This window comes from Mus musculus, chromosome 1 (assembly GCF_000001635.26).
Source record: "Mus musculus strain C57BL/6J chromosome 1, GRCm38.p6 C57BL/6J".
In the NCBI taxonomy this organism is placed as follows: domain Eukaryota; kingdom Metazoa; phylum Chordata; class Mammalia; order Rodentia; family Muridae; genus Mus; species Mus musculus.
The window spans coordinates 69,092,687-69,113,874 of NC_000067.6; the positions used below are offsets into that span (position 1 = coordinate 69,092,687).

The 21,188-nt window shown below is 40.8% G+C and overlaps 1 protein-coding gene across 5 annotated transcripts in view; it reads right to left on the reverse strand.

Moving 5' to 3' along the window:
- The window catches only part of Erbb4 (erb-b2 receptor tyrosine kinase 4), a 1,076,693-nt gene extending 1,060,803 nt beyond the window's left edge, over positions 1-15,890 (reverse strand). For 4 of the 5 annotated variants that reach the window (XM_006495692.4, XM_006495693.4, XM_006495694.4 and 1 more), the window contains exon 1: positions 14,989-15,890. In XM_006495692.4, the coding sequence (XP_006495755.1) occupies positions 14,989-15,070 (82 nt within the window). In that variant the 5' untranslated portion in view covers positions 15,071-15,890. The remainder of the gene's footprint in view (positions 1-14,988) is intronic. The other variant, NM_010154.2, reaches the window with a different exon arrangement.
- Positions 15,891-21,188: the final 5,298 nt, after the last annotated feature.

Below are 21,188 nucleotides of genomic sequence, written 5' to 3' on the forward strand. Positions count from 1 at the left end.
TGACTAATGGAAAAGCTGGCATATTTATAATTGAGTAGTACATATGCACCTTTTTAAAGCAATTTCTCAACACTTACAATCTATTCACAACTGCAGACCAAGGTTTGACACTCCCTGATCAGCCTAGCTATAATATCACCAAAAATGTGTATTTATACTATGCTATTTAGTTGCATCCTGTCTTATTTGCTTTTGTTCTGTACTTTTAGGATGAGAGCAATCTATTGGGATTGTATATTGAATCAGAAATGTAAAGGTTTCCTATAGAAAAAATATGATTATTTTGATATTTTAGCCAAAACAAGCTCTTGCAAACCATTTAAAGTTTCACCATCAAGATAGAATAAGTTGGATAAGTGAAAAGCAAAGGTGGCCAGAATCACAGCCATAGCCAATGGAGCCATGGAATCTGGGCTTGAGACTGGGAAAGGGCAACTGGGCACCATGTGCTTGTGATGAATCCTGAGACTTAGTGCAGAAAGGGCTTTCAGAAGTCATGGACTAATCCCTTCCCCAACAGTACTGTGCATCTGTTCCTCAGCTGCCTCATCGCTCCTTACCCTTATAGAAGTGGCTGGATCATAGCTCACCACCCCACACACACTAAGCAACTCTCGACCTCCTGGGGCAGGATTCCAGCTCTGAGAAGCCTGAGGAGAAAGTCCTTGTTGGTGTCTGAATGAAATCTGATGCCTTCGAGTTTCAGACAGCTGTTAGTGTTTCTGTTCTCCAAGGCTACAGAGAAGAGTGCTAATCCCTCTTATATATAAAACAGCCATCCAAATACTAAAGCCCGTTATCGTGTCTCCTTCTCAAGCAGAATCATCTCCATGTTGGCATGCTCTTACGTCTTTATTTATTCTTCAAAAACATGGCACATCATCCTTCTGTGATAACAAAAAGTATGTTTTTAAAAAAGTACACATCTAAACCCACTAGCAAAACGTATCAAAGCGAAGCTGAGCCCACAATTTTCACAATGTCATAATTACGCATTCATCATCTAATGGTTTGATTCTATTTTTAATTTTTCAAAACCATATTTTAATTGTTTTCTTTCTTCTTATATGTCATACATAGAGATTAGGTGTTATGCCCAAAAGCAGCAGTTCCAATATGCACAATATGCATGCACATACCTGTGACAGCTAAGTGGATCAAAGATTAATGAGGAGGAGCAGTGTGGTTATTCCCCCCCCCATGATTATCACCACGAATTCAACCTGTTGTGACTGCTAAATAGCCAAATTCTAGACCCAAAAGACCTACCAGCACCCCTCGTCAGCATCTGTTTTCAGAGTCTTTTGGTTTGCCTCACTCATGTAACTAATCTGTGGGCCAAAAAGAACCTGACTAAGTCATTTGCTTTTTCACTTCCTGTCAAGAAAACACCCATCCATGCATATGTTTAACTCGTACACACGCATTCCTCAAACTGGGCAATGCTGAACTGTAGCAAGCTTTACTCAAAAGTATGTCTACTTCTATCATTTTAAAGCTTATTGGAGGGAGATGCTTCATAGCAAGCATGAGGTCCAAGATTTAGATGCTAAAATACTATCTGAAAGACTGGCAGACACTGATCCCATAATGCAGGAAGTGTACAGATTTCCCCAGGTTGAGATACCTAGATAAACTAGTTGGAATTGGCAAGCTCTAGGTTCAGTCCCATCCTGATCTATAAAGCAGCAAACCATGTAGGAAGACATCCAATGTCAACTTTGGACCTCCACAGATGCACACACACACACACACACGTATTCACACAGGTGGGAGCACACAGACAGACACAACATAGCCATACCTATTATCAAAAACTGTTATTTTATTCAGGGGTAATATTGAGAACATTCAGCCACCAATAACAGAGGTGTACAAGAGAGAATCACAGTACATGCCAGAGAACTATAGAAGCCCTCTAGAGTGACAGCTGTGAACTCTGTAGCTTTGTATCTGGATAAATTTGAGAAAAAGGTTTCTGAGAAAGAAACTGGAACACTCTGTCAAGCCAGAATGCAGTTTGCTACTCTGAGAGTAAAATCTCAAGACATATATGTGGGGGTGATGGGAAATATTTTGTTCAGCACATCCTATGCAAGGGTTTATGGAACTTTTTTTTTTAAATAGGTCAAAGTTTCCTAAGTCCTAGAACTAAGAAATAAACAATAAAGTGATTTCTTCGTATATTTCATTAGGAAGCATGTGTAAGCCTTTGATCTTGACACAGGATAAAGTGAAAACTGTCTTCCAGTTTCAAGCCTTCATGTGCTCTATCAGCACATGCACAATTACTACAGACTGTAATCAAGAGAGAAGCCGTTGGGGAAAAAAAATTAACCTTGAAATAACCACTGGCAATATGATGAGATGCACAATTCATGAAGATGAGAATTATTTTCTATTGTGAGCTTGATTATGGAGAATGTAGTCTTCAGTCAGGACCAAGGTCTAGCAGACATAGAAGTACTACTACATGGGGTTGATGCCTTTTAGGTATTGTTCTTTTAGGAATGAATCTCATGATACCTCCAAGTGTGAATATTACCTTTTCCTATCTTTTTGCGGGAATCACATTCCTTCAAGTGTCATATATAACAAAGTGATCATTGTTACATGTGTTTATAACCTATAAACAATAAAATTATTTCTTCATATGGCAATAGCATGGATTCATTAAACTATGTAAAGAAGGATAGAGTTATACATGAGAATATATACATGACCCATTTTAACATTGTTATATGTATTTATATACTCTCTGTGTCAGAATTTTATCTGCAATTTTTCTTTATTTAGAAATTTTACCAAAATTTATCTATTTGGATGATAAAACTATTTCATAATACCCAAGGCTCTCATATGGCTCCAATATGGCTGTGCCATACTGGCTTGAGAGGCAGATAGGTCACTCGCTTACAAATAAATCTGAATCAACTAGGAGGTGCAAATCACAAAATGATCAAAAAATAATGGTGTTTCAGACTCATAAGCTGACAAGAACACACATAGGATCAGTACACAAAGATTGTTTCAGAAATTTCGACATAGTTTCATTGTTGGCAGGCTTGGAGCAATTGAAACATTTTTGTTTTATTTTTCTCTTCTTTCCCATTAATAAATTAACCTTCACAATATTCATATTGCAAATGAGAAATATAGAATTTAGAAATTTATTTTTATGTAGCCTACAAATATTGAGCAAAAGCTGTTAAACTGGGAGACATGATCCTAATATGGACCTTTCTTGGAGTGATGGGGTCAGTTTGTAAAAGTATAAGAGCATGTATCAGATCTAAATTAGCTAAACAAAATTAGATGCATACCATTCTCTTGGGCTTATCTCTTTCTCTGGCTTACAGTGCGCTAATTCTGGCCACAAGCAATAGGGTAAGCTCTGTAGAAATAATGAATGCCCCTTTCACCAACACTTGTGTGAGCTGTTTTGTCTATTTTGATTTTTCTCAATGTCTCTTTTCTATATACTTTCAATTTTCATCCTGTACTTAAAAGAAAGAGAATAACAAGGCCAGTAAAGAATTATATCTGAATACTAATCACTTCAGTTCCCATTAATTCTAAGCACATCTTTAGAGGTTTTGATACATCTCCAGGGACTGTGGGCTGCTAAATTTGAAGTTAACAACTGGGAAATATTAACTATTTAGCTGATGTATTTTACATACTAAGCATATGACTTTAGCACTAATGCCTTTATTGTTTCTCACATGCCCTGATACATTAGCTAAAAATACCACCAAAGACCTGTGGCCCCGGACTGCTGCTTTTAATTTAGATGCATTGTTTCATCCATTGCTAGTAATAATGGCAATGGTGGCTAAAGGTGTCACATTTAGCTTATTAAGAGGGTAGAAGTCAAAGATGGAATTTTATCCATGCTAAACAATGTGATTAAAAAATGCAGTGAGTTGTATTTTAAGGAACAGGACCTTAATAATATAGCTGTCATATACTAAAATTGGCTATGGTACAGTTCCATTATACCATGTTCTAAACTAGAGTTACACATGACAAAATTTGCATGACCCATTTTAAAACATGTCCTATATTGTACAGTGTTCAGAAGCAGGTTAACATCATTCTTACCTAACATACAAATTTGGCTTTTGAGCTCCCCCACACCTATGTGTCCTGTGGCCTTGGGTCCCACTAGAATTGTATTTTTATTACTTTTTCTTTCTTTTTTTTTAAGGAAAGCATACAAAGTTGAGTTTCAAGATATTGCTATACTCCTGCTTTGTTTTCCGTTTTGTTTTTCAAGAAAATAAAACATATGGAAAGGCTCTCTTAACAGAGGCTGTGCAAAAAAAAAAAAAAAAAAAAAAAAAAAAAAAAAAAAAAAAAACAGAACAAAAGAGCAATAATGAACCCAAACAGTGACAAATATAGCCTGCAATTCGGACATATTTCTTCATATAGTTGTAGGGGAAGTGGAAAGAGTTGCAGAACTGAAGGGAAAGGGGGATCTGAAAGGCCAAGGATGTCTTCCTTCTGCAGAGGCTGATAGGTAGAGAGGCTATGGCTTTGTGAAGCTTCACTCCCTTTGCTACTGTAGGAAAACATGAGTGGTTCCCACATCCAAAGAAAGCCTCCTGGCCCTCGAGACATACTCACCATAGTAAAGGACCAACCAGGCTCCCAACTCCTAAAGGCTTCTTTAGAGGGTACAGTAGTGGACCCTGGTAGCCTAGAAAGGCTGGCAGTTCCCTACAGTAAGGTAACTTGCAGGGGTGGGAGGAAGATTTAGACGGACATTTTCCCTGGTAGGATTCTGCACTAAAAATGCTACAAGCCCATCAGCCATTTGCAGAATACAAGTCAGTTATCTAAAAGAGCATCCAGGAGAACCCCCATCATCTCTCTATTCAGTTTCCCTGCTAGTGCTTTCTTTAAAGAGCCCTTCAAAATGGTGAGCATATGTCTAGTTGTCTATTTTAGGATCCTGAGAAACCTTAGCTATTACAAAGTTATAATACCACATCTATCTAGAAATAGAAAATGTTACATTCTGTCTCTAATTCGTTTTTCACGAAGCTCTTATTGGATTAGAATTTCCCTGAAAGCAAATATCCCTCCCCAAAATTTACAAGATCACTTGACAACGTACTTTATACTGTGCTTTATGGCTGTCAACTATCCCTTGTTGGGAAAAGTCTGTTGCCTTAAACTTCTTATATCTGCTCCTTTGATTCTTTTATGACACAATTTACTTTTGATCATGTGTATATGTGTAGATCTGTGGGAATGTACACCACATGTGTGCTGGTCAGATCTTGCCCTAAGAGGCCACAGGCATCAGACCCACCGAGTTGCAGTTACAGGTGGTTGTTAGCCATCTGACTTGCATGCTAGGTGTCTTAGTGTTTAACTGCTGTGAAAAGACACCATGACCAAGGCAAGTCTTATATGGACAACATTTAATTGGGGCTGGCTTACAGGTTCAGAGGTTCTTTCCTATCTCATCGAGGAGGAAGCAGGGCAACATGCATGAAGGCATGGTGCAGGCAGAGCTGAGAGATCTACATCTTCACTTGAAGGCTGCTAGTGGAAGACTGACTTCCAAGCAGCTAAGATGAGGGTCTTCAAGCCCTCACCCACAGTGACATACCTACTCCAACAGGGCTACACCTCCTAATAGTATCACTCCCTGGGCCTAGCATATACACAGCATCATACTAGGCATCAAACTCTGGTCCTATGTAAGGGTGATTCATTCTTCTAATCACTGTACTAGCTCTTCAACCACTGCTCCCTAGTTTTTAATATGGTCCCAACCTTCAGAAGGGACATTGCTAGTGGTTGGTAAATCCCTAGTGCTTAAACAGATTAAAACTTTAAAGCAAGTGATGAAGACACAGCAGGAATGTAATTACCATTTAACCTAAAAATAGTGGAATAAAAAAAAAAACAGATACACGTGTTTAAGGATAATATTCACATTTTTTTCAACTTGCCAAAAATAAAATGAACAGAAATACTTGGTATCATATTATGAACAAACTCTAAAAATGGGCAAGGGTTTCAAATTATCCAGACTTGGAAAGACTCCATTTGAAGAAATAGCTTCCGACACACACGAAGGCAACCAGAGAAACATGCTGGGTAAACACAGCTAATATCTATTATTAAGAAATCTGTATTTATGTTTTAGAACAGCTTGCACTGTGCACTATATGATTTAATTACAAATAAAAACCATGTATGGGTGAACTTAAAATTATTCTGGCAAGTGTATATTGTTCCTTAGTTTATAAAATACTTTAAGTGCTTACTATGTCTTTGGTTCATATGAGTCAGGAGATAGAAAGTTGCATCCAAAAAAGCAAAAAAACGCATGCTAGATGAAACAGATGATGTTGATAAGGTTCAAGGGTTATGATAATCACCCAAAGGGAGAAATAAGGTATAGATGCAATTCAAAATGAACTTAAAATATTCAAAATATTTTTTGTATATAAGGCATCAAATAAGCCATAAATTATAAGAAAGGGAGGTAAAGGCAATAAACAGTCCTGGTATGGAACACTGGGTAAGGTAGCCTGGCTTTTTACATCTTAAGAAACTCTAAACCGTAGTTGAAAATAAAATGGGAGACAACTTAAGCAGCCTTTGAGCCTCACACTGAGATATGCAAAATATTTCATAATTAAAACTAAGATAATTGGTGCACTTTATCAGGATGTTCATCCAGCCACAGTAGGAAGGTCTTAGAGGTAGGGAGACCAGTCAAGAGGACATTGTGGTACCATTTCTAAGGTTTTTATCTCTGAAAAAAAATTAAGGACAGATTTTAATAAAATTACTGTCAATTTTTCTTAGAGCAAACTGGTTTAATTGATATCACTATAGATAAAATGACTTGCCAAGGAACTCCTAAGAATGAAAGTGATTACATGTATCTGGAAGAAATAACCTGTTCGGTTGTTGTTGTTTTGATTGGTTCCCACAGAAAGAAACTAATACTAGCATATTCCCCGGGCCTACCGGGCATAAGAGCAAATAAAGATCTTAGGAGAAGGAATTTACCTAGTCCATGACAGTTCCTGCCATCTATGACCAATATTAGGTACCCCCCCCCTGCCAGTAATGGGGGCTGATCTTGAAACTGAGAACTATACACATTGGTAGCCACACAAGACAGCATCACAGAACCTGAAGAAGCCATTGACAGTGTTGTCAGTCCTAATCATTCAGGAGACATCCAAGTGGAATGGAGAGTAGAAGACATCTTTCCTGAAAGCTGACTTATGATCACCACTTTCAATAAGGACTTACCACAGATAGTAATTAATACAGAAATATATGGAAACAAAAAGGAGTAGAAGTCAAAAGAGGAATAAAGACTCAGTAAGGAAAACTTTGTTGACATAGATGATGCTTGGGGGGGCGGGTTAATTAGTGGTTATTTTTTTTCTTTAAACATCTTTAAATTGTATTTCAAAACTGGCAATACATTGTACCATATATGTACAGATGTATATAAGTATATATGTTTGTTCTCTATTCATTTAACTCCCAGAATTCAGGAACTGCATCTTGCATATTCTTAATGGTATGTAGCATGCTTCAGTAACCTTACAATATTGGAAATAACATGATTAAGAGTAATGATACTGAGCTATCCTCATGGGAGATATTTAATGATGTTGCAAAGGAAGTCTTATGGTGTCTGTGTTAATCTTTTATAAACTGATGGGGGGTGGTTTCTGTTTCCATTTCCCACTCCTAACAGGAAGTGACTCTTCCTGCCAGAACAAGTTTCAAATCTCCGGTCTGTCACTATGGTGCACAAGATTATGCGCTCAAGAAAGCATACAAGCTTGAAGGAGCTCATCTATGTCAAGACAGAATTAAGGTTGGATCAACGGTGCTGCTAGTCACAAAGCCCAGAGGCAGTATCTTGCAGAAAAGCCAGAGACAGGCACTTGTACCATAGAAACAAATCTGTAAAGTCTCAATAGTGAAAGCTTTCCTGGTGTAGTTGTTCAAAGAATAAACGGCATAAGAAAACACAATTGCCTTGGAAATAAGAGCCTTAGATTCTGTATAGGCCTGGATGAATGTGATAGATTTCCTTGGATTTGTTGGTTAAGGGACTCTACTAACTTAGTGGTGAAGGAGATCTAAGCGGTTATTGTTTACAATCCATTATATTTAAGTAAATACCTTGTTTATTACGGATTAGATAGTCTCATAAGGACGGCATAAGGTCTCAGGACAGAGATGCTTGAAAGCACCATTATATACAGATATTAATGCCAGGTGCTCCTGTGTGGATTATAAGATCTAGATTAGGCCTAGAAAATCAGGTATGCATCCTCCTAGAGTTTTCCTGACAATGTGCTATATTTTTTTAATCATCACTCTTGCATGAATTATATATGCAATCCAATATTATGTCTTAGAAACAACAATGATAATGATGTTCACACAGTCTTTGTTTTGGAAAGAGCTATAGAGTGTAGGTAAGAATGGAACTCTGTCTTGTGAATTTTGTTATTCTCTTTGACAAAACCTTTCATTTGTCCATTCAAGTGTCTACAAGTGTTTCCAGCACTTCTGTGTATTTTTTGGCAAATAATACTGGGAATAACACTCCGTTTGACTCTGCTTCTAAGTTCTTTACAAAAATGAGAAGACCAGACTAGATCAGTACCTTCTAAAGAGCATTAGATTTCTCTGAAGCCAGAATGGAGAAGAAGAGAGACCAGCAGAGGGGAAAGAAGGAAACACCAAAGACCCTCAAAGTAGGTTCCAAGAAGTCAGCTTTTCTCTGCAGCTTAAAAAAAAAGAGAGAGAGAGAGAGAGCTGACTATAAAACAGGTCTTCCCACATGAGCTTACTCAATAACAGAAGATCGACATATAAAACCAATCTTAAAACAATTGATTCTTCTCCCTTGTGTGCGTAATCATCATTTTCCAATGATATGATTAAAAAAATCCAAGATGTTAATAATTGAGGCATTAAATTTAGCACTAACAGCAGTATGCAAATAAGCTGGGAGTCTAACCCAAGCTTTCTCAAAGGTTTATACCAGAAGCTCCGCCTCTCACATTTATTTCAGTGCTTTATTCTTCAGTATTACTCAGTAACAGGGCTGCTGATGTGCTACCCACAGTGCAGGCTTCGCCATTCTTATTAAATTCTGTGTGAGTCTGCTGCCCCCTGGAGTTGTGCAAAATGATGGGCCTATCAGCAATCATTTATTTAAAAATAACTATGAGACAATTACTCCCTGTTCAAAAAACCTCTTTTGAATCAGCATCCCAAACCCCCACATATTTCAACATTGTAGTTTCTTTCTCTCTCTCTAAATCTAGAAAGGACTTAAGTATTGACACAAAAACAAGAAACTGACTTTAAAGTTTGTTGTTAAAGCTTCGAAAAATAAATGCTTAATAAAATATGTCAAAATATTGACAACTCAGAAAGATATGTGAACAATGAGATCTGAAGAAACCAGAAAGCAATTCCAAAAGGTATTATTTGAGAGAAAGTGTTTTCACAAGCAAGTGCTACTAAGTCAAGCACCTCCTTGTTCTTTTCAATGGGTGCTTTCCAGACACACACAGCTTGCTAGGGAGTTTATGTTCGGCTTATAAACATATGTACAAATGTTTTAACTGTATGTACAACTTGAATTTCATGTAGAAAAACAATTAACTGGCTACTAGAATATATCTCAGCATCACAGAAGGCTTTAAACTCATTGTTGTGGAAAACTGCTACATAGTAGAGAAATATACAGTATCTTGCATGCATTCCCCCTCCCAGTCAGGTAATCTGACTCACAAGGACATGGAATGAGATTCTGACATTAAGAGCCTAGAACTGTCCCTAGGATGTAGAAGTCATGATTTAAACCTTATGGTTATGGTCTGTGCTGCTCTTAATTGCAATAAGGCAGGTAAAGTCTCCTTAAAATTATGGAAAAGAGGTACAGTTTCAAGAAACATTGAGCTACCATCTTTTTTTTATTCAGAACAAATAAATAAATCAAACTGCTTTCTCATAATCTATAAGCTCATTTTAATAACTCTACTAGCAATAGTGAAATTATTTTCTCTGACTACTCAATATTTATATTACACAAAATGAATATTAGAATAAAGGTACCAAGTTAGTTCCATATGGTGAAATGTTAATATAACAGACTATCTATATAATGTGGGGGGGGGAGCTGATATTATGATTGGCTTCTATCATCTATAGCAAATTCAGCATCACTCTGTTAAAGGATAACAGGATGGTCCTGACATTTTATTTGACATTCATTATACAGTTGTAGATTTGAACATGTATTAACTAATTTTAGCATAGCTATTAATATATTTACAAAAAAGTATCCCTTATAGGCTTAAAATTAATCAGGTCAAATGCCAATAAGTTTGCTGGTATCAGAACAGTCCGATCATTTGCTTCATTTGGGTTTTGGGCATTTATTCATGGGCAACCAACAGCAGCAGAACACCAAAAAAAAAAAAAAAGTTTTTGCTATTTTGAAAAAACAAACTAATTTTTATTGTAGAAATTGACCAGACATAGCACAAAAAGCAATGCAATATTGAAGATATGCTAATTTAGAACATTGTGTATAATGTACACTTTCCATTGCCATTAATCTCAAGGTGGCTGTAATCAAGCTTCAGGGAACACTGAGAGCACCATTCCTCGCTGTCAGTAGCCTTTGTTACGTGGCAGTCATCCACCTTTCCATGGTCAAGGGGAAGAAAGAAGGAGCACACAAGGAAAAGAGGTACTTCTCTGTAGGAAGATTTGGCCTTGGAGTCTGGGCTTTTGAGATGCCCTACTGATCTGTGGTCGATGCCGTTTTATTTTCTTTCGGGAATAAATCTGAGCAATGGAATGGCTTACGATTGTTCAGCCAACCAGCCATATCAGATTTATCAGAGAGAAAGAATGAAAACTGGCTTAGGGAACTCCTGCAGAGGCTGAGTGGCAGGTTGCTGGGAAAGACACACACAAAATGAATACACTTAGTGGTGGAAGGGGAAAAATATATATTCACATGTGCCTAAACTCAATAAATAATACGTAAGGAATCATAGTAATGGAAAGGGTGAGTGTGTAAGACAGATGATAAATAGCACTTCTATTTAAGAACCAAAGAGATGAAAGCTCATGAATACTAAATATTTGAATCCACTCTGAGGAGGAAATATGATTTTTCTATCAAGTGAATGCAAACTGTAAAAAATCAGCCAATGCAAACACTATGTTCAGGTTAGAATAAAAAAATACATAAATCTTCCAGCACATGAAAGCCTCAGTAAACATTCTGATGTAATTTCCTAATTAAGACACATTTCCAAAGAGTAAAGGAAATATATATGTATATGTGTATATATATATATATATATATATATATATTTCTGTAAGTGCTTGATTTTCAAGACATTTGACTTTTTGTGCATGCATGATTAAAATAAAGGCAGTTGAGTTAAAGAGAAAAACCAGGAATGAGGACAGGAGCAGAGTTATTCCACTTCATCTCAACCATAGAAACTTGCCGTGTTTTCAAGTAATTTGAAGCTACCATGCGAGGTATTCATCTATTTTGAAGTATTCAGAATGAAAAACCATGTTCTTCTGTAAAGCTAGCTTGTACAAATGCATGCTTTTCAAAAATTAAAGGAACAAAGGGGGAGAGCGTACCCATGGTTGTGACCATTGCAAAGGCACTCTGAAAAAAAAAGATTGATGCATTTTTTTAAAAATCTGTGTAATATTTTTCTCATTAAGTTTCATTAATAATATTTCTTAAATGTAGAATACCACTGAAAGATTGGGGGAGGGGAATAATAAGCCGTAAGTGTATAGACTATGTGTGCACTTTAGATAAAAAGCAGGGGAACTAAGTAGCTTGCACATGAGAAGAAAAATGATCTTGTCCACCACATATTAAGACTTGGGAGAATGTCACTTCAACACAACTGTATATTTTTATTTCAGTTACAAAAGCGATATTGATAAGTTCCACCACAGAAAGAAGGAAACATTGTAGAATTATTCCTCCAGGTGGAATTGCCATATAAAGGCCCTTGATCAAAACATTTATAGATAACATTTATCACCGGTAATCAGACATAAATTTCTTGAAATTATTTTTAAATACTCAAAAAGCTGACTATTTCCTCCTCCAGCAAAAGAACAACCAAGTTTTCTTGCGTACAATTTTCCCAAGAAACGTCTTGATGATCGTACAAGAGAAACACCCACTATATGTTTTTATTCCGTTCACACACAGCAGTAAATAAGGTGCATTCCTTCTGCTTAAGAAATTAGCATTTCAAAAATCTGCCACTTTCCCCTGAACTCCAAGCGTGTCTAATAATGCGAAAAGCAGATTGTCTTCCCTCGTTTCCTTAATTTGTTTCATCTAAAAGCAATTCACTCAACATCTTGTCGCCCTCTGGCAGCCTAGTTTACTTATCCGCACTTAATTTCTCATTTGGACCAAAACAAACTCCTCCAAACTGCTGCTGACTGCTAACCGCGAGAGAGGAGACGCGCGCTATGTATTTACTTGGATAGACAGCCACACACATGCACAGCCGCAAACAGAGCCTCACTCTCACCAGACAGCGACTTGTTTTGATAATAGCACTACATTAAAACCAGCTGAACTTTCTCTGTCAGGTGTGGTGGAGGCGCCTGGAAAAAAAGAAGAAGCCCTTGGGGGCACAGACAGTTTCCAATAGATCACCTAAGTATGCTTGTTGCAATTATACCGAGGATACACCCGAGAGCTTTTCTTTGTGCGGCCCTTTCATCTAGATCACTTTGTGTTTTGAACAAGTGAGGCTCTCTTTTGTGCCCCTAGAATTTCAAGTACAGAGTCACACACGAAACAACAATGGCACGCTAATCCTCCTGCTTCTAAATGGGCTCACTTGTGGGTCTGACAATTCGCCCAGGGAAAAGAGCAGAGGGAGCTGGGCGCAGGCTGGTGTCCTCTGAGACGCGGAAGGGGACAGCTGCAGAACTAATTTGGATTACATTCCTTGCCTAAATTCTGAAAAGGGCTTTTCGGCATAGCCCCAACCGGGAGCTGCAGAGTTAATACCAAATTGCTGTGGACTTGAAGCGGGGATCCCCCCAGCGGCCCGGGCCACGCCAGACAGCTCCCTGGTAGGGTGGCCTGATAGAAATTCCTCTCGGCTAAGCCTGCATGACAGTGGCAAGTGTTTTTGAATGGGTCAATGTGCATAATCAACCCATTGAGGGGAAAGGCAAAGGGCTCCGAGTCGGGGGCTAGAAAGGGATGTATCTAGGCGGCCGCCTGGAATCTCAAGTCCTTGCTGCTGCTCTGATTCCAGAGGTGGCTGGAGCGCAGGATCTGGTATGCAGGAAGAATTTCAGAGTCACTGGGAGTATGCAAACGGCCAGCACAAATGGCGCACATGTGCCATTCGAAGGTCATTTTGAACCGCTCAGAGATTGTAACTTGTTATTTACTAGGCGAGGAGGAAGAGGCGGGAGCGGGGGCGGAGCGGGAAAACTAGCAAGCTGCAGCTTTCTCGGTGAGGTCAGAAGGACACCCTCTAGGGACCTAAAGCTCTCCCTGTCGCCACTCCTGAATGTTTTATCTTCTCAAGCTGACGCCCACGTTCCCGCCACCAGCCCCGGAAGGTTCCGGAAATCTCTCTGCCTTCTCCAAAAGCCCTCTTCTCTCCCCTCTGGGCCAGGTCAGACACACAGATTCTCCTTAGTCCTTTCGCGTCCCCTCCTCTCATCCCCGGGGTAACTCCCAAGAGTCAAGAAACTTTGAGCTCCTCTACATCGCAGCTGCTGTCATTGGCTCTGGCGGCCCCAGCACGACAGCGACACTGTTTCTCTCGGGGTCAATTAGTCCTTTTTCTGTCCAAATACCTGGGGCTTGGGCGATCCAGCCAACAGTGGCAGCGCTCAGGACGCCGCCACCCGGCCCGCCTCGGGCTAAGTCAGTGAGCGCCACCCGCGAGCTCTGCAGCCCGGCAGGGCAGTAAACAGAAGTTTAGGCCAACCCCAAGTTGCACTACTGGAAGAACTCTTCCCAGAGCCAAGTCCAGCATGGGGAGGGAAGGCCGAGCTCTGGACTCAGTATGCCAGGCTCTTTTAGAGAGAGAGAGAGAGAGAGAGAGAGAGAGAGAGAGAGAGAGAGAGAGAGAGAGAGAGAGAGAGAGAGAGAGAGAGAGAGAGAGATCATGCTGGCTGAAGAGTCGCACGCCCAACACACACACACACACACACCCTCTTTCTCGCCCCAAGTCAATCTCAAGACAGCCTAGAGATGCCAACTAAGAAGGCCCAGAGTCCCTGGCCCCCGGCCGAGGCGCGCACCCGGTGCGCTCCAGCTGCCCGGATAGGGCTGGGCGTCCGGTGTGACCCCGCAGGCTACTGGAGACTCGGGCCAGGGACCCTGCGCCAGCATGCTCAGGTGCCAAGCCCGGCTCCCCGGCCGCGCTCCGCCGCAGCCCTGCACCCCGGGGAAGGCCAGCCAGGCTCAGCTCAGGAACCTCCTGGCAGCCCGAAGAGGTGCAGCGATTCTCCGGTTTGGTTTGATTCCCCCCCCCCCCCTTCCCAGCTCGAGAAGGAGGGAACCTCCACTGACGGGCTCAGGTCTCCCACGCCCCGAACAACGGGCGCCACCAGAAGCGATCCCGCTTAGGCTCCCAGAAAACGCGCGAGAAAGAAAGAAGGGGGCTAAAGAGAGGGCGAGAGGGGGGACAATAATATAGAGGGTGGCAGGAAAGCGAAGTCATTTGTAGCATCAATTAAAAACACACGCACGCACACACAAAGGTAAGTTTGGGATGGAGCTAGGGGCGACCCAAGGCAGAAGCCCGGTCCCTAGGGTCCCTGGAGCCTAAGGGTGACAGAGGGGCGAGGGAGAAGGGAAACACCGGAGGCAGTGGCGGGTTCAACAGCTGGAGCGCGACCGGGAACCGCGAGACCGCGACCCACCTGACTGAGAAGCGCTGGGCTGGACGGTCCCCGCTGCCATCAGAAGGCTCCCCCAGACCCAGAGTCCCGTCGCCAGCTTCATTTTTGGCAAGTCTCAGATCCCGCGCTGACAATTACATGTCCAAATACCATAGCCACTTGCGAGCACGCGGAGGAGATCTCCCCCCCTCAGCCGGGAGCGCGTGGGGGGCGCAAGGGGGGCGGGCGCGGCGCGCTTGGTGCACGGGCTTCCCGGGGCCGGAGAGCCAGTCGGCGACGGCGGCGGCTTCCAGGACCCGTGGACCCGCGGACCCGGCAAGGGGCCGCGGAGGAGGGCGCGCGGGTGGGAGTGAGCGCGACTGTGCGGCTGGTGCTCCGAGCACAACGTACAGCTAGTTCCCGGAGTGATCCTCCGCTCGCTCGTTCCCTCCTCACTTTCTCGCTCGCTCGCTCGCTCTCCTCACTGGTTGGTCAACAATAAAAAGAAAGAGGGAATAAAGGCTTCCAAAAAAAGTTGATTGCAAAGAGGCGGCGGGGTTCCGGCCTCTCCCCCCAAAACCGGGCTATGTTCAGCTCTCTCTTCAGTCTCCTTGCACCTCCTGTCCAAATCTGGAGGGAAAAGGAGGGGGTGTTGCTTCTTTGCTTCTCCCCGATCCTGTCCCCCTTTTTTTCCACTGTCAGCTTTCCTCACACTTGTCCAGCCATTGCAGTAATTAAAGCTCCGAACGTCATTTCCAACGCTCCGCGGTCTCCAGCCGCAGCCCCACAGAGAAATTAATAAGAGTCAGAAGAAAGATTTTTGAAAAAGAAAAGAAAAGAAAAGAAAGAAAAAAAAGAGGGGAGTGGGGGGTGGGAATCAAACAACCCTCCACACAACCAGCCAGGCTTTCCTCCGCTGCGCAAGCCCCGCCCCTGCTCTGACCCATGTAGCCACGCCCTCCCCCTAAGGAGAAATCTTATTGGCTCAGACACTCCCCAAAATCCTCTGCCTCTAGAGTTGGAAAAACACCTGTCAGACAGTGGGAGCAGCAGGGTCATGGTAGGAGCTTGGGGAAGCAGGATCTGAGAAGCTCAGTGGAGACCACTGTCTGAAACGCTCCCCTTGGGGCTGCCCCGGCAGAGGCCCTGGACAGCTGGCCCGCTGAGTAGTCAGTCCACCAGAAGGAATGCTTGCTGAACGAATTTTTTGACACAAGAACAGGGCATTTTCTTTATTGCTCCAAGGTGTCAGTCCATACACAGAACCTTCCCTAGAAATAGAAAGTCAACGTTGCTTTGGGAATAAAATATCTTTGTCCCTCGCCATCACCCAGAATATTCCATACTTAGCATACTTAGTACTTTAGAATGGATATTGTAGGTAGCTGGTAGCCTCGCAGGTAAGATGAAATCTTCCAATAGTTTTTTTTTTCCAAATAAGCCATCTCTCCCACCTTCCCAAGATGACATTGGGCCAAACTTAAAAATCCATATTTGTGAAACCACATTCTTTGATTCTGAAATTATGCAAACTCTCTCGTCTGTGCTGTTCGGTCTGAAGGTGTTTAGGAGGTGAGATCTTAGCTGACCTTCGAGCCGTTAGGGCCACGCCATAGCAGGGCCAGCTTGAGGCCCTGCACTTGCCCTCTTTGCAGGGTGTGTGCTTCCAAGGTCATCAACCGCTGTACGACTAAGTTTCTCTAAGTCTAAAATGCCCTGGAAGGGATTACTGTAGTCTGAGAGGCCACAGGTCTAAAACTGCTCTATGCTGGGGCCAGAACCTGTAGTGAGTCAGAGGATACTCCTTTGCTATGTGTACAGCTATTCTATGAAGGCATTTTCTATGCTTGCTCTCAAAGCAGTGACTAAATATATACAAAAAAAAAAAAAGCAAGGGTGCTTTAAAACCAAACCACCCTACTTCCTCGGTCACTATTGGAGTCCTTCCCCATCTCCCACATCTTCTGACTATGATCCCATCCCTTAAGAATTCCCAGGCAGCTGAAAACAGCAGTAGCAGAAGCCTGAAGCTTGAAGCCTTTCCTTGGCCCCACAGTGTGTAACAGGCCCACTGCAGGTCAAACAAACTGCGTGTGCTTTTTATCCAGAAGCAGCCCAGGGCAGAGAAAAAATGGATCCCCAGAGCCAGAGAAGGGGCCTTGACTAGAATGGCACTGACTACAGAAGCACATGCACCGGGCTTGGGAGTTATCTCTATTTTCGTCTTTATCTCATTTCTTCCTTTCATTTAACACAATCTCGGCCCAGTTTACCTGTCTTCCATCAGCTTATGATTACTTTCAGATACGTTTTCTCCGTAAAAGCTGCTCATTTTTACATCTGCCACCACAATAACAATTTCAGTGACAAAACAAGCTACTTCTAGGGGACTGGAGGGAGTTTCAGCTCCTACATTTTGTTGGAGTCCAGTTTCTGGTGACAGTTATTTTTGAAAAGGGAAGAAATTATAATAGCTAAATTATAACTCCTGTTATGAGAAAAAGATTGGATGTGTAAATATCTCGTGTTGTTTTCTAGATGTGCCTATTATGAGGATTTCTTTGTCTTCATTTACCTGAAGAGAGACTGAGAGTATAGTACCTGGCATGCATGAAACCCTTAGTTCAAGTCTTAGTACTCAAAAATAATAACTCCTATCCTGCCATTGCTGCAGATCTTTATATATTGCTGCAGGACCTCTATATGTGTTCTTACTTCACCTACATTTTCCAGACTAATTCTTAGCAGAAGAGGACTTTTAGTTACAATCATAGATGTCACCATCTCCATAGAGCTGACTTTCACCAATTACGTTGCCAAGGTACCTATAATTTGTATCTAAATCTCAGTTGGGTTTGTCTTGACCTATATTTTCCTGGTTCTTACTGAATCAAACAGTAATTGACCTGGCCATGGGTTGACATTTGACCAACAGCTTTCGAGCCTACAAACTGGACATAAAAGTTGTAACTTATAGAAGCATGCCATATTCAATAGGGACAAATCTTATATTTTAAAGCCTAGCTTAGATCATTTCAATCAGAAACAGACATGTATAGAGGAACATGGTATCCTGAGTGGGGCCATAAAGATTAAAACAGAATATAAAAGAATTATTATTTTATATGTCTGCTCTCATCAGCTTCCCATGTCTGCTGAATTAGCACATGGAGGAAAAGGATCACAGAGAACATTTTCTACCTGGTATGGGAAGGACATGCTATCTGAATTGCCAGAGGCAAAAACAGATCTCTGTATTTCCCCACTTTGCAGTGTGGTGTTATAATAAAATCTTATCACTTGACTAAAATGTGTAGCTGAGACTTAAAACCAGGCCAGGCGTGAGGATGGGGTGGTGGTGGGTGGTTGGGGAGAGACTAAGTAACTCATTATTTTTCCAACCACAAACAAGGAGCAGGAACGACCTGCTGAATACCTTCTCCCTTGATTCTTATGAATCTGGAAATCTGCCCACATTACAACACTCTAGTGGTTCTAAGTTGGACAAGTCAAACACAGAAAAATGCATCAGTCACTGTTGATTAGATGAGAGACAGTCCTTTCCACCACGTCCCTCCCTGGGATTTCTGTTCCTGGGAAAGAAAAAGTTTCACATTCATTCTGTCCGTGCAACGAGAAAGAATGAAACTGCCATTTGAAAGGAACAAAAGTCCAGATGGGTCTGGAAAGGATTCAAGCTCTTTTTGTAGTGTTTTCATTTAGCTAGTTCAGTTTTCCCTTTGTTATCTGAAACCAGAACTGCATGGCATGAGAAAAGAACTTTGCAACTTGAACGAGGTGGTGAAGGTCCTCATTCTCCCTAAAGAAGATGTCTTCACATGGGCCAAGCTTCAGTTTTCTGGCCTATCTTCTTATCACTTCCCGGGAATGAATAGTCCCAATGCATACCAGTATCTTCTGATACCTCCCCCATGTCCCTTTCACAGGTGACTCACTGCTTCTGGTTATAGAAGAACTTGCATGTGGAATTAAAATCCCTTTATGTTTCTATTATGAAGAGTCACCGCAAGAAGCTCAAATGTGGCAGGCTTGCTTCCCCACCTCAACTCCCTCAAATGGTGGGAGTATAAATAGATAACAAGATCATAAAGACACCAATTTCATTAATGGCATTAATGTGAGACATCCATTGATGAATTCTTAGTGATTGACTTATCAAGAGGAGAAACTTTGTTGAATGAAGTATGTCACTGGGAAGATGAGAAGAGATGGGTTATGCCTTTGAAAGCTTATTTGCTCCTCAAGTCTTTTTCCGGTTTGGCTTCCCAACAGCCATAGGAGAGCTACTTTGTTGCACTATGTGTTCTCTCCCTCAAAGTCCATATCATAGACAAATACATCAGAAAAAATAAGCCAACATGCAGCATTCCTTTAAAGCCAATTTACTAGGGTATTGTGTCCCAGGAATTAATGTTGCCTAATATAATCTATGACAGTACCTTACAACTTCATTATTCATTCATATTCAGCTTGTTTACACAACCTGTTTGAAGATCAGATGAAATGCACTGCTTTAAATATATTCTCTTGGCCATTACTATAGATTGAAGTCAAGTAAGAAAATGAGACTATAATATAAATTCTCTTCTCTTGAATATTTAGATGTAATTTTAGGATTTAAATTTTACGTCCTATCCATCATCATCCTTTTATATTATTTTGAAGTAATTCACTTCACTAACGTGTGTCCATTGCCTTATCTTTAAATAAGTGAGTAGTTATATCCCAAATCTAAGATACTACATTTCCATAATTGATCATCTACTACCTGAGATCAAGTTATACGATATGCCCAAAATCTTTCTGGAATTTCTACATCACCCCCCAAACACACACCATTATCCCCAAGCGTCTCCATGTAGGCCACTAGCACAGATACATCTTTGTCTGTTGTTTTTAATCTTGAGTTGATTTAACCAATGACATGGACAATGTGGTCTTGCTAACTTTTATTTCTCACAATTAAGAAACCCTGGGAGTCTAAGACCGAGTTACTAAATTGCTCCTGATGCTTCTGGCATACAGATAGAGTTCTTTTATGGCTCCTGACATGGAAGAGAAAAGGTGGTGTTCTCTCTCTCTCTCTCTCTCTCTCTCTCTCTCTCTCTCTCTCTCTCTCTCTCTCTCTCTCTCTCTCATCTCTTCTTACAGCTGAAGTAATCCCACTCCTGAGTGCTTTCTCCCAATGACCTCATTCCCTTTTACAGATTTTATTTACAAATATCATCTCACTGAGTAAGGACTTCAACACTTCTACAAGTGGATTTGTGGAAAACAAACATGGAGCTTCTGGGAAATGTATAAATAAGCACACAACTGTGTTGGGTCTTACTGTTCCTAAGAGCAAAGAAAATTAGTGAAAATAATTTGTAGGCAGTATTACAACAATAAAACAGAAAATGGTACCTTATTGGATAGTTTTAGTTGATTGGTTAAATTACCTTGTGAAATAATAACTTTCCTGTTTGATGCCTGAATTCACAGAATTCTAAGTAACAGATATTCTAATCAAAGAACAAAATAAAAACTTTTAAAATTCAAATGTTTAGAAAAAAATTTTTTTAAAAACTTAATTACAAAAAAAAATGTTTCTGCTGCATTTTTAGTGTAGTATCCAAAAGAGATCTTCCAAAGAACATTTTACTCTGGGTTAGTATTATTTACATTCTGTGTGAATGATTAATCATCATTTTTATAAGCAGTAGGGAGGAATGTCTGTCCAAATTTTAAAAGACATTTTTAGTTTATGGTAAAGATGGCAAAGCATTTTAAGCTGTATAGGCAGAAGAGCATCTTACAAAATGTTAGGCAAGAAGAGAGAAAGAAAGAAAGAAAGAAAGAAAGAAAGAAAGAAAGAAAGAAAGAAAGAAAGAAAGAAAGAAAGAAAGAAAGAAAGAAAGAAAGAAAGAAAGAAAGAAAGGAAGGAAGAGAGAGAGAGAGAGAAAGAGAGAAAGAGAGAGAGAGAGAGGGAGGGAGGGAGGGAGGGAGGGAGGGGGGAGGGAGAGAGAGAATGAATGAATGAATTTTCTAGTCAAATCCCTTGAGGATCAGCTCAATGATACTTTACTAAGCTAGGCTATTATGTTCTATGTGTCCACCAGAAAGACCAAGTAAACATTCAATAGTAGCTACTGATTAAAAGCAAAAGGAATGTTGATGTTTGTCTCTGTCCCTTTCCATATCTAAATGTTTAAAAGTGAGTTAACTGTTGAGGATATTCA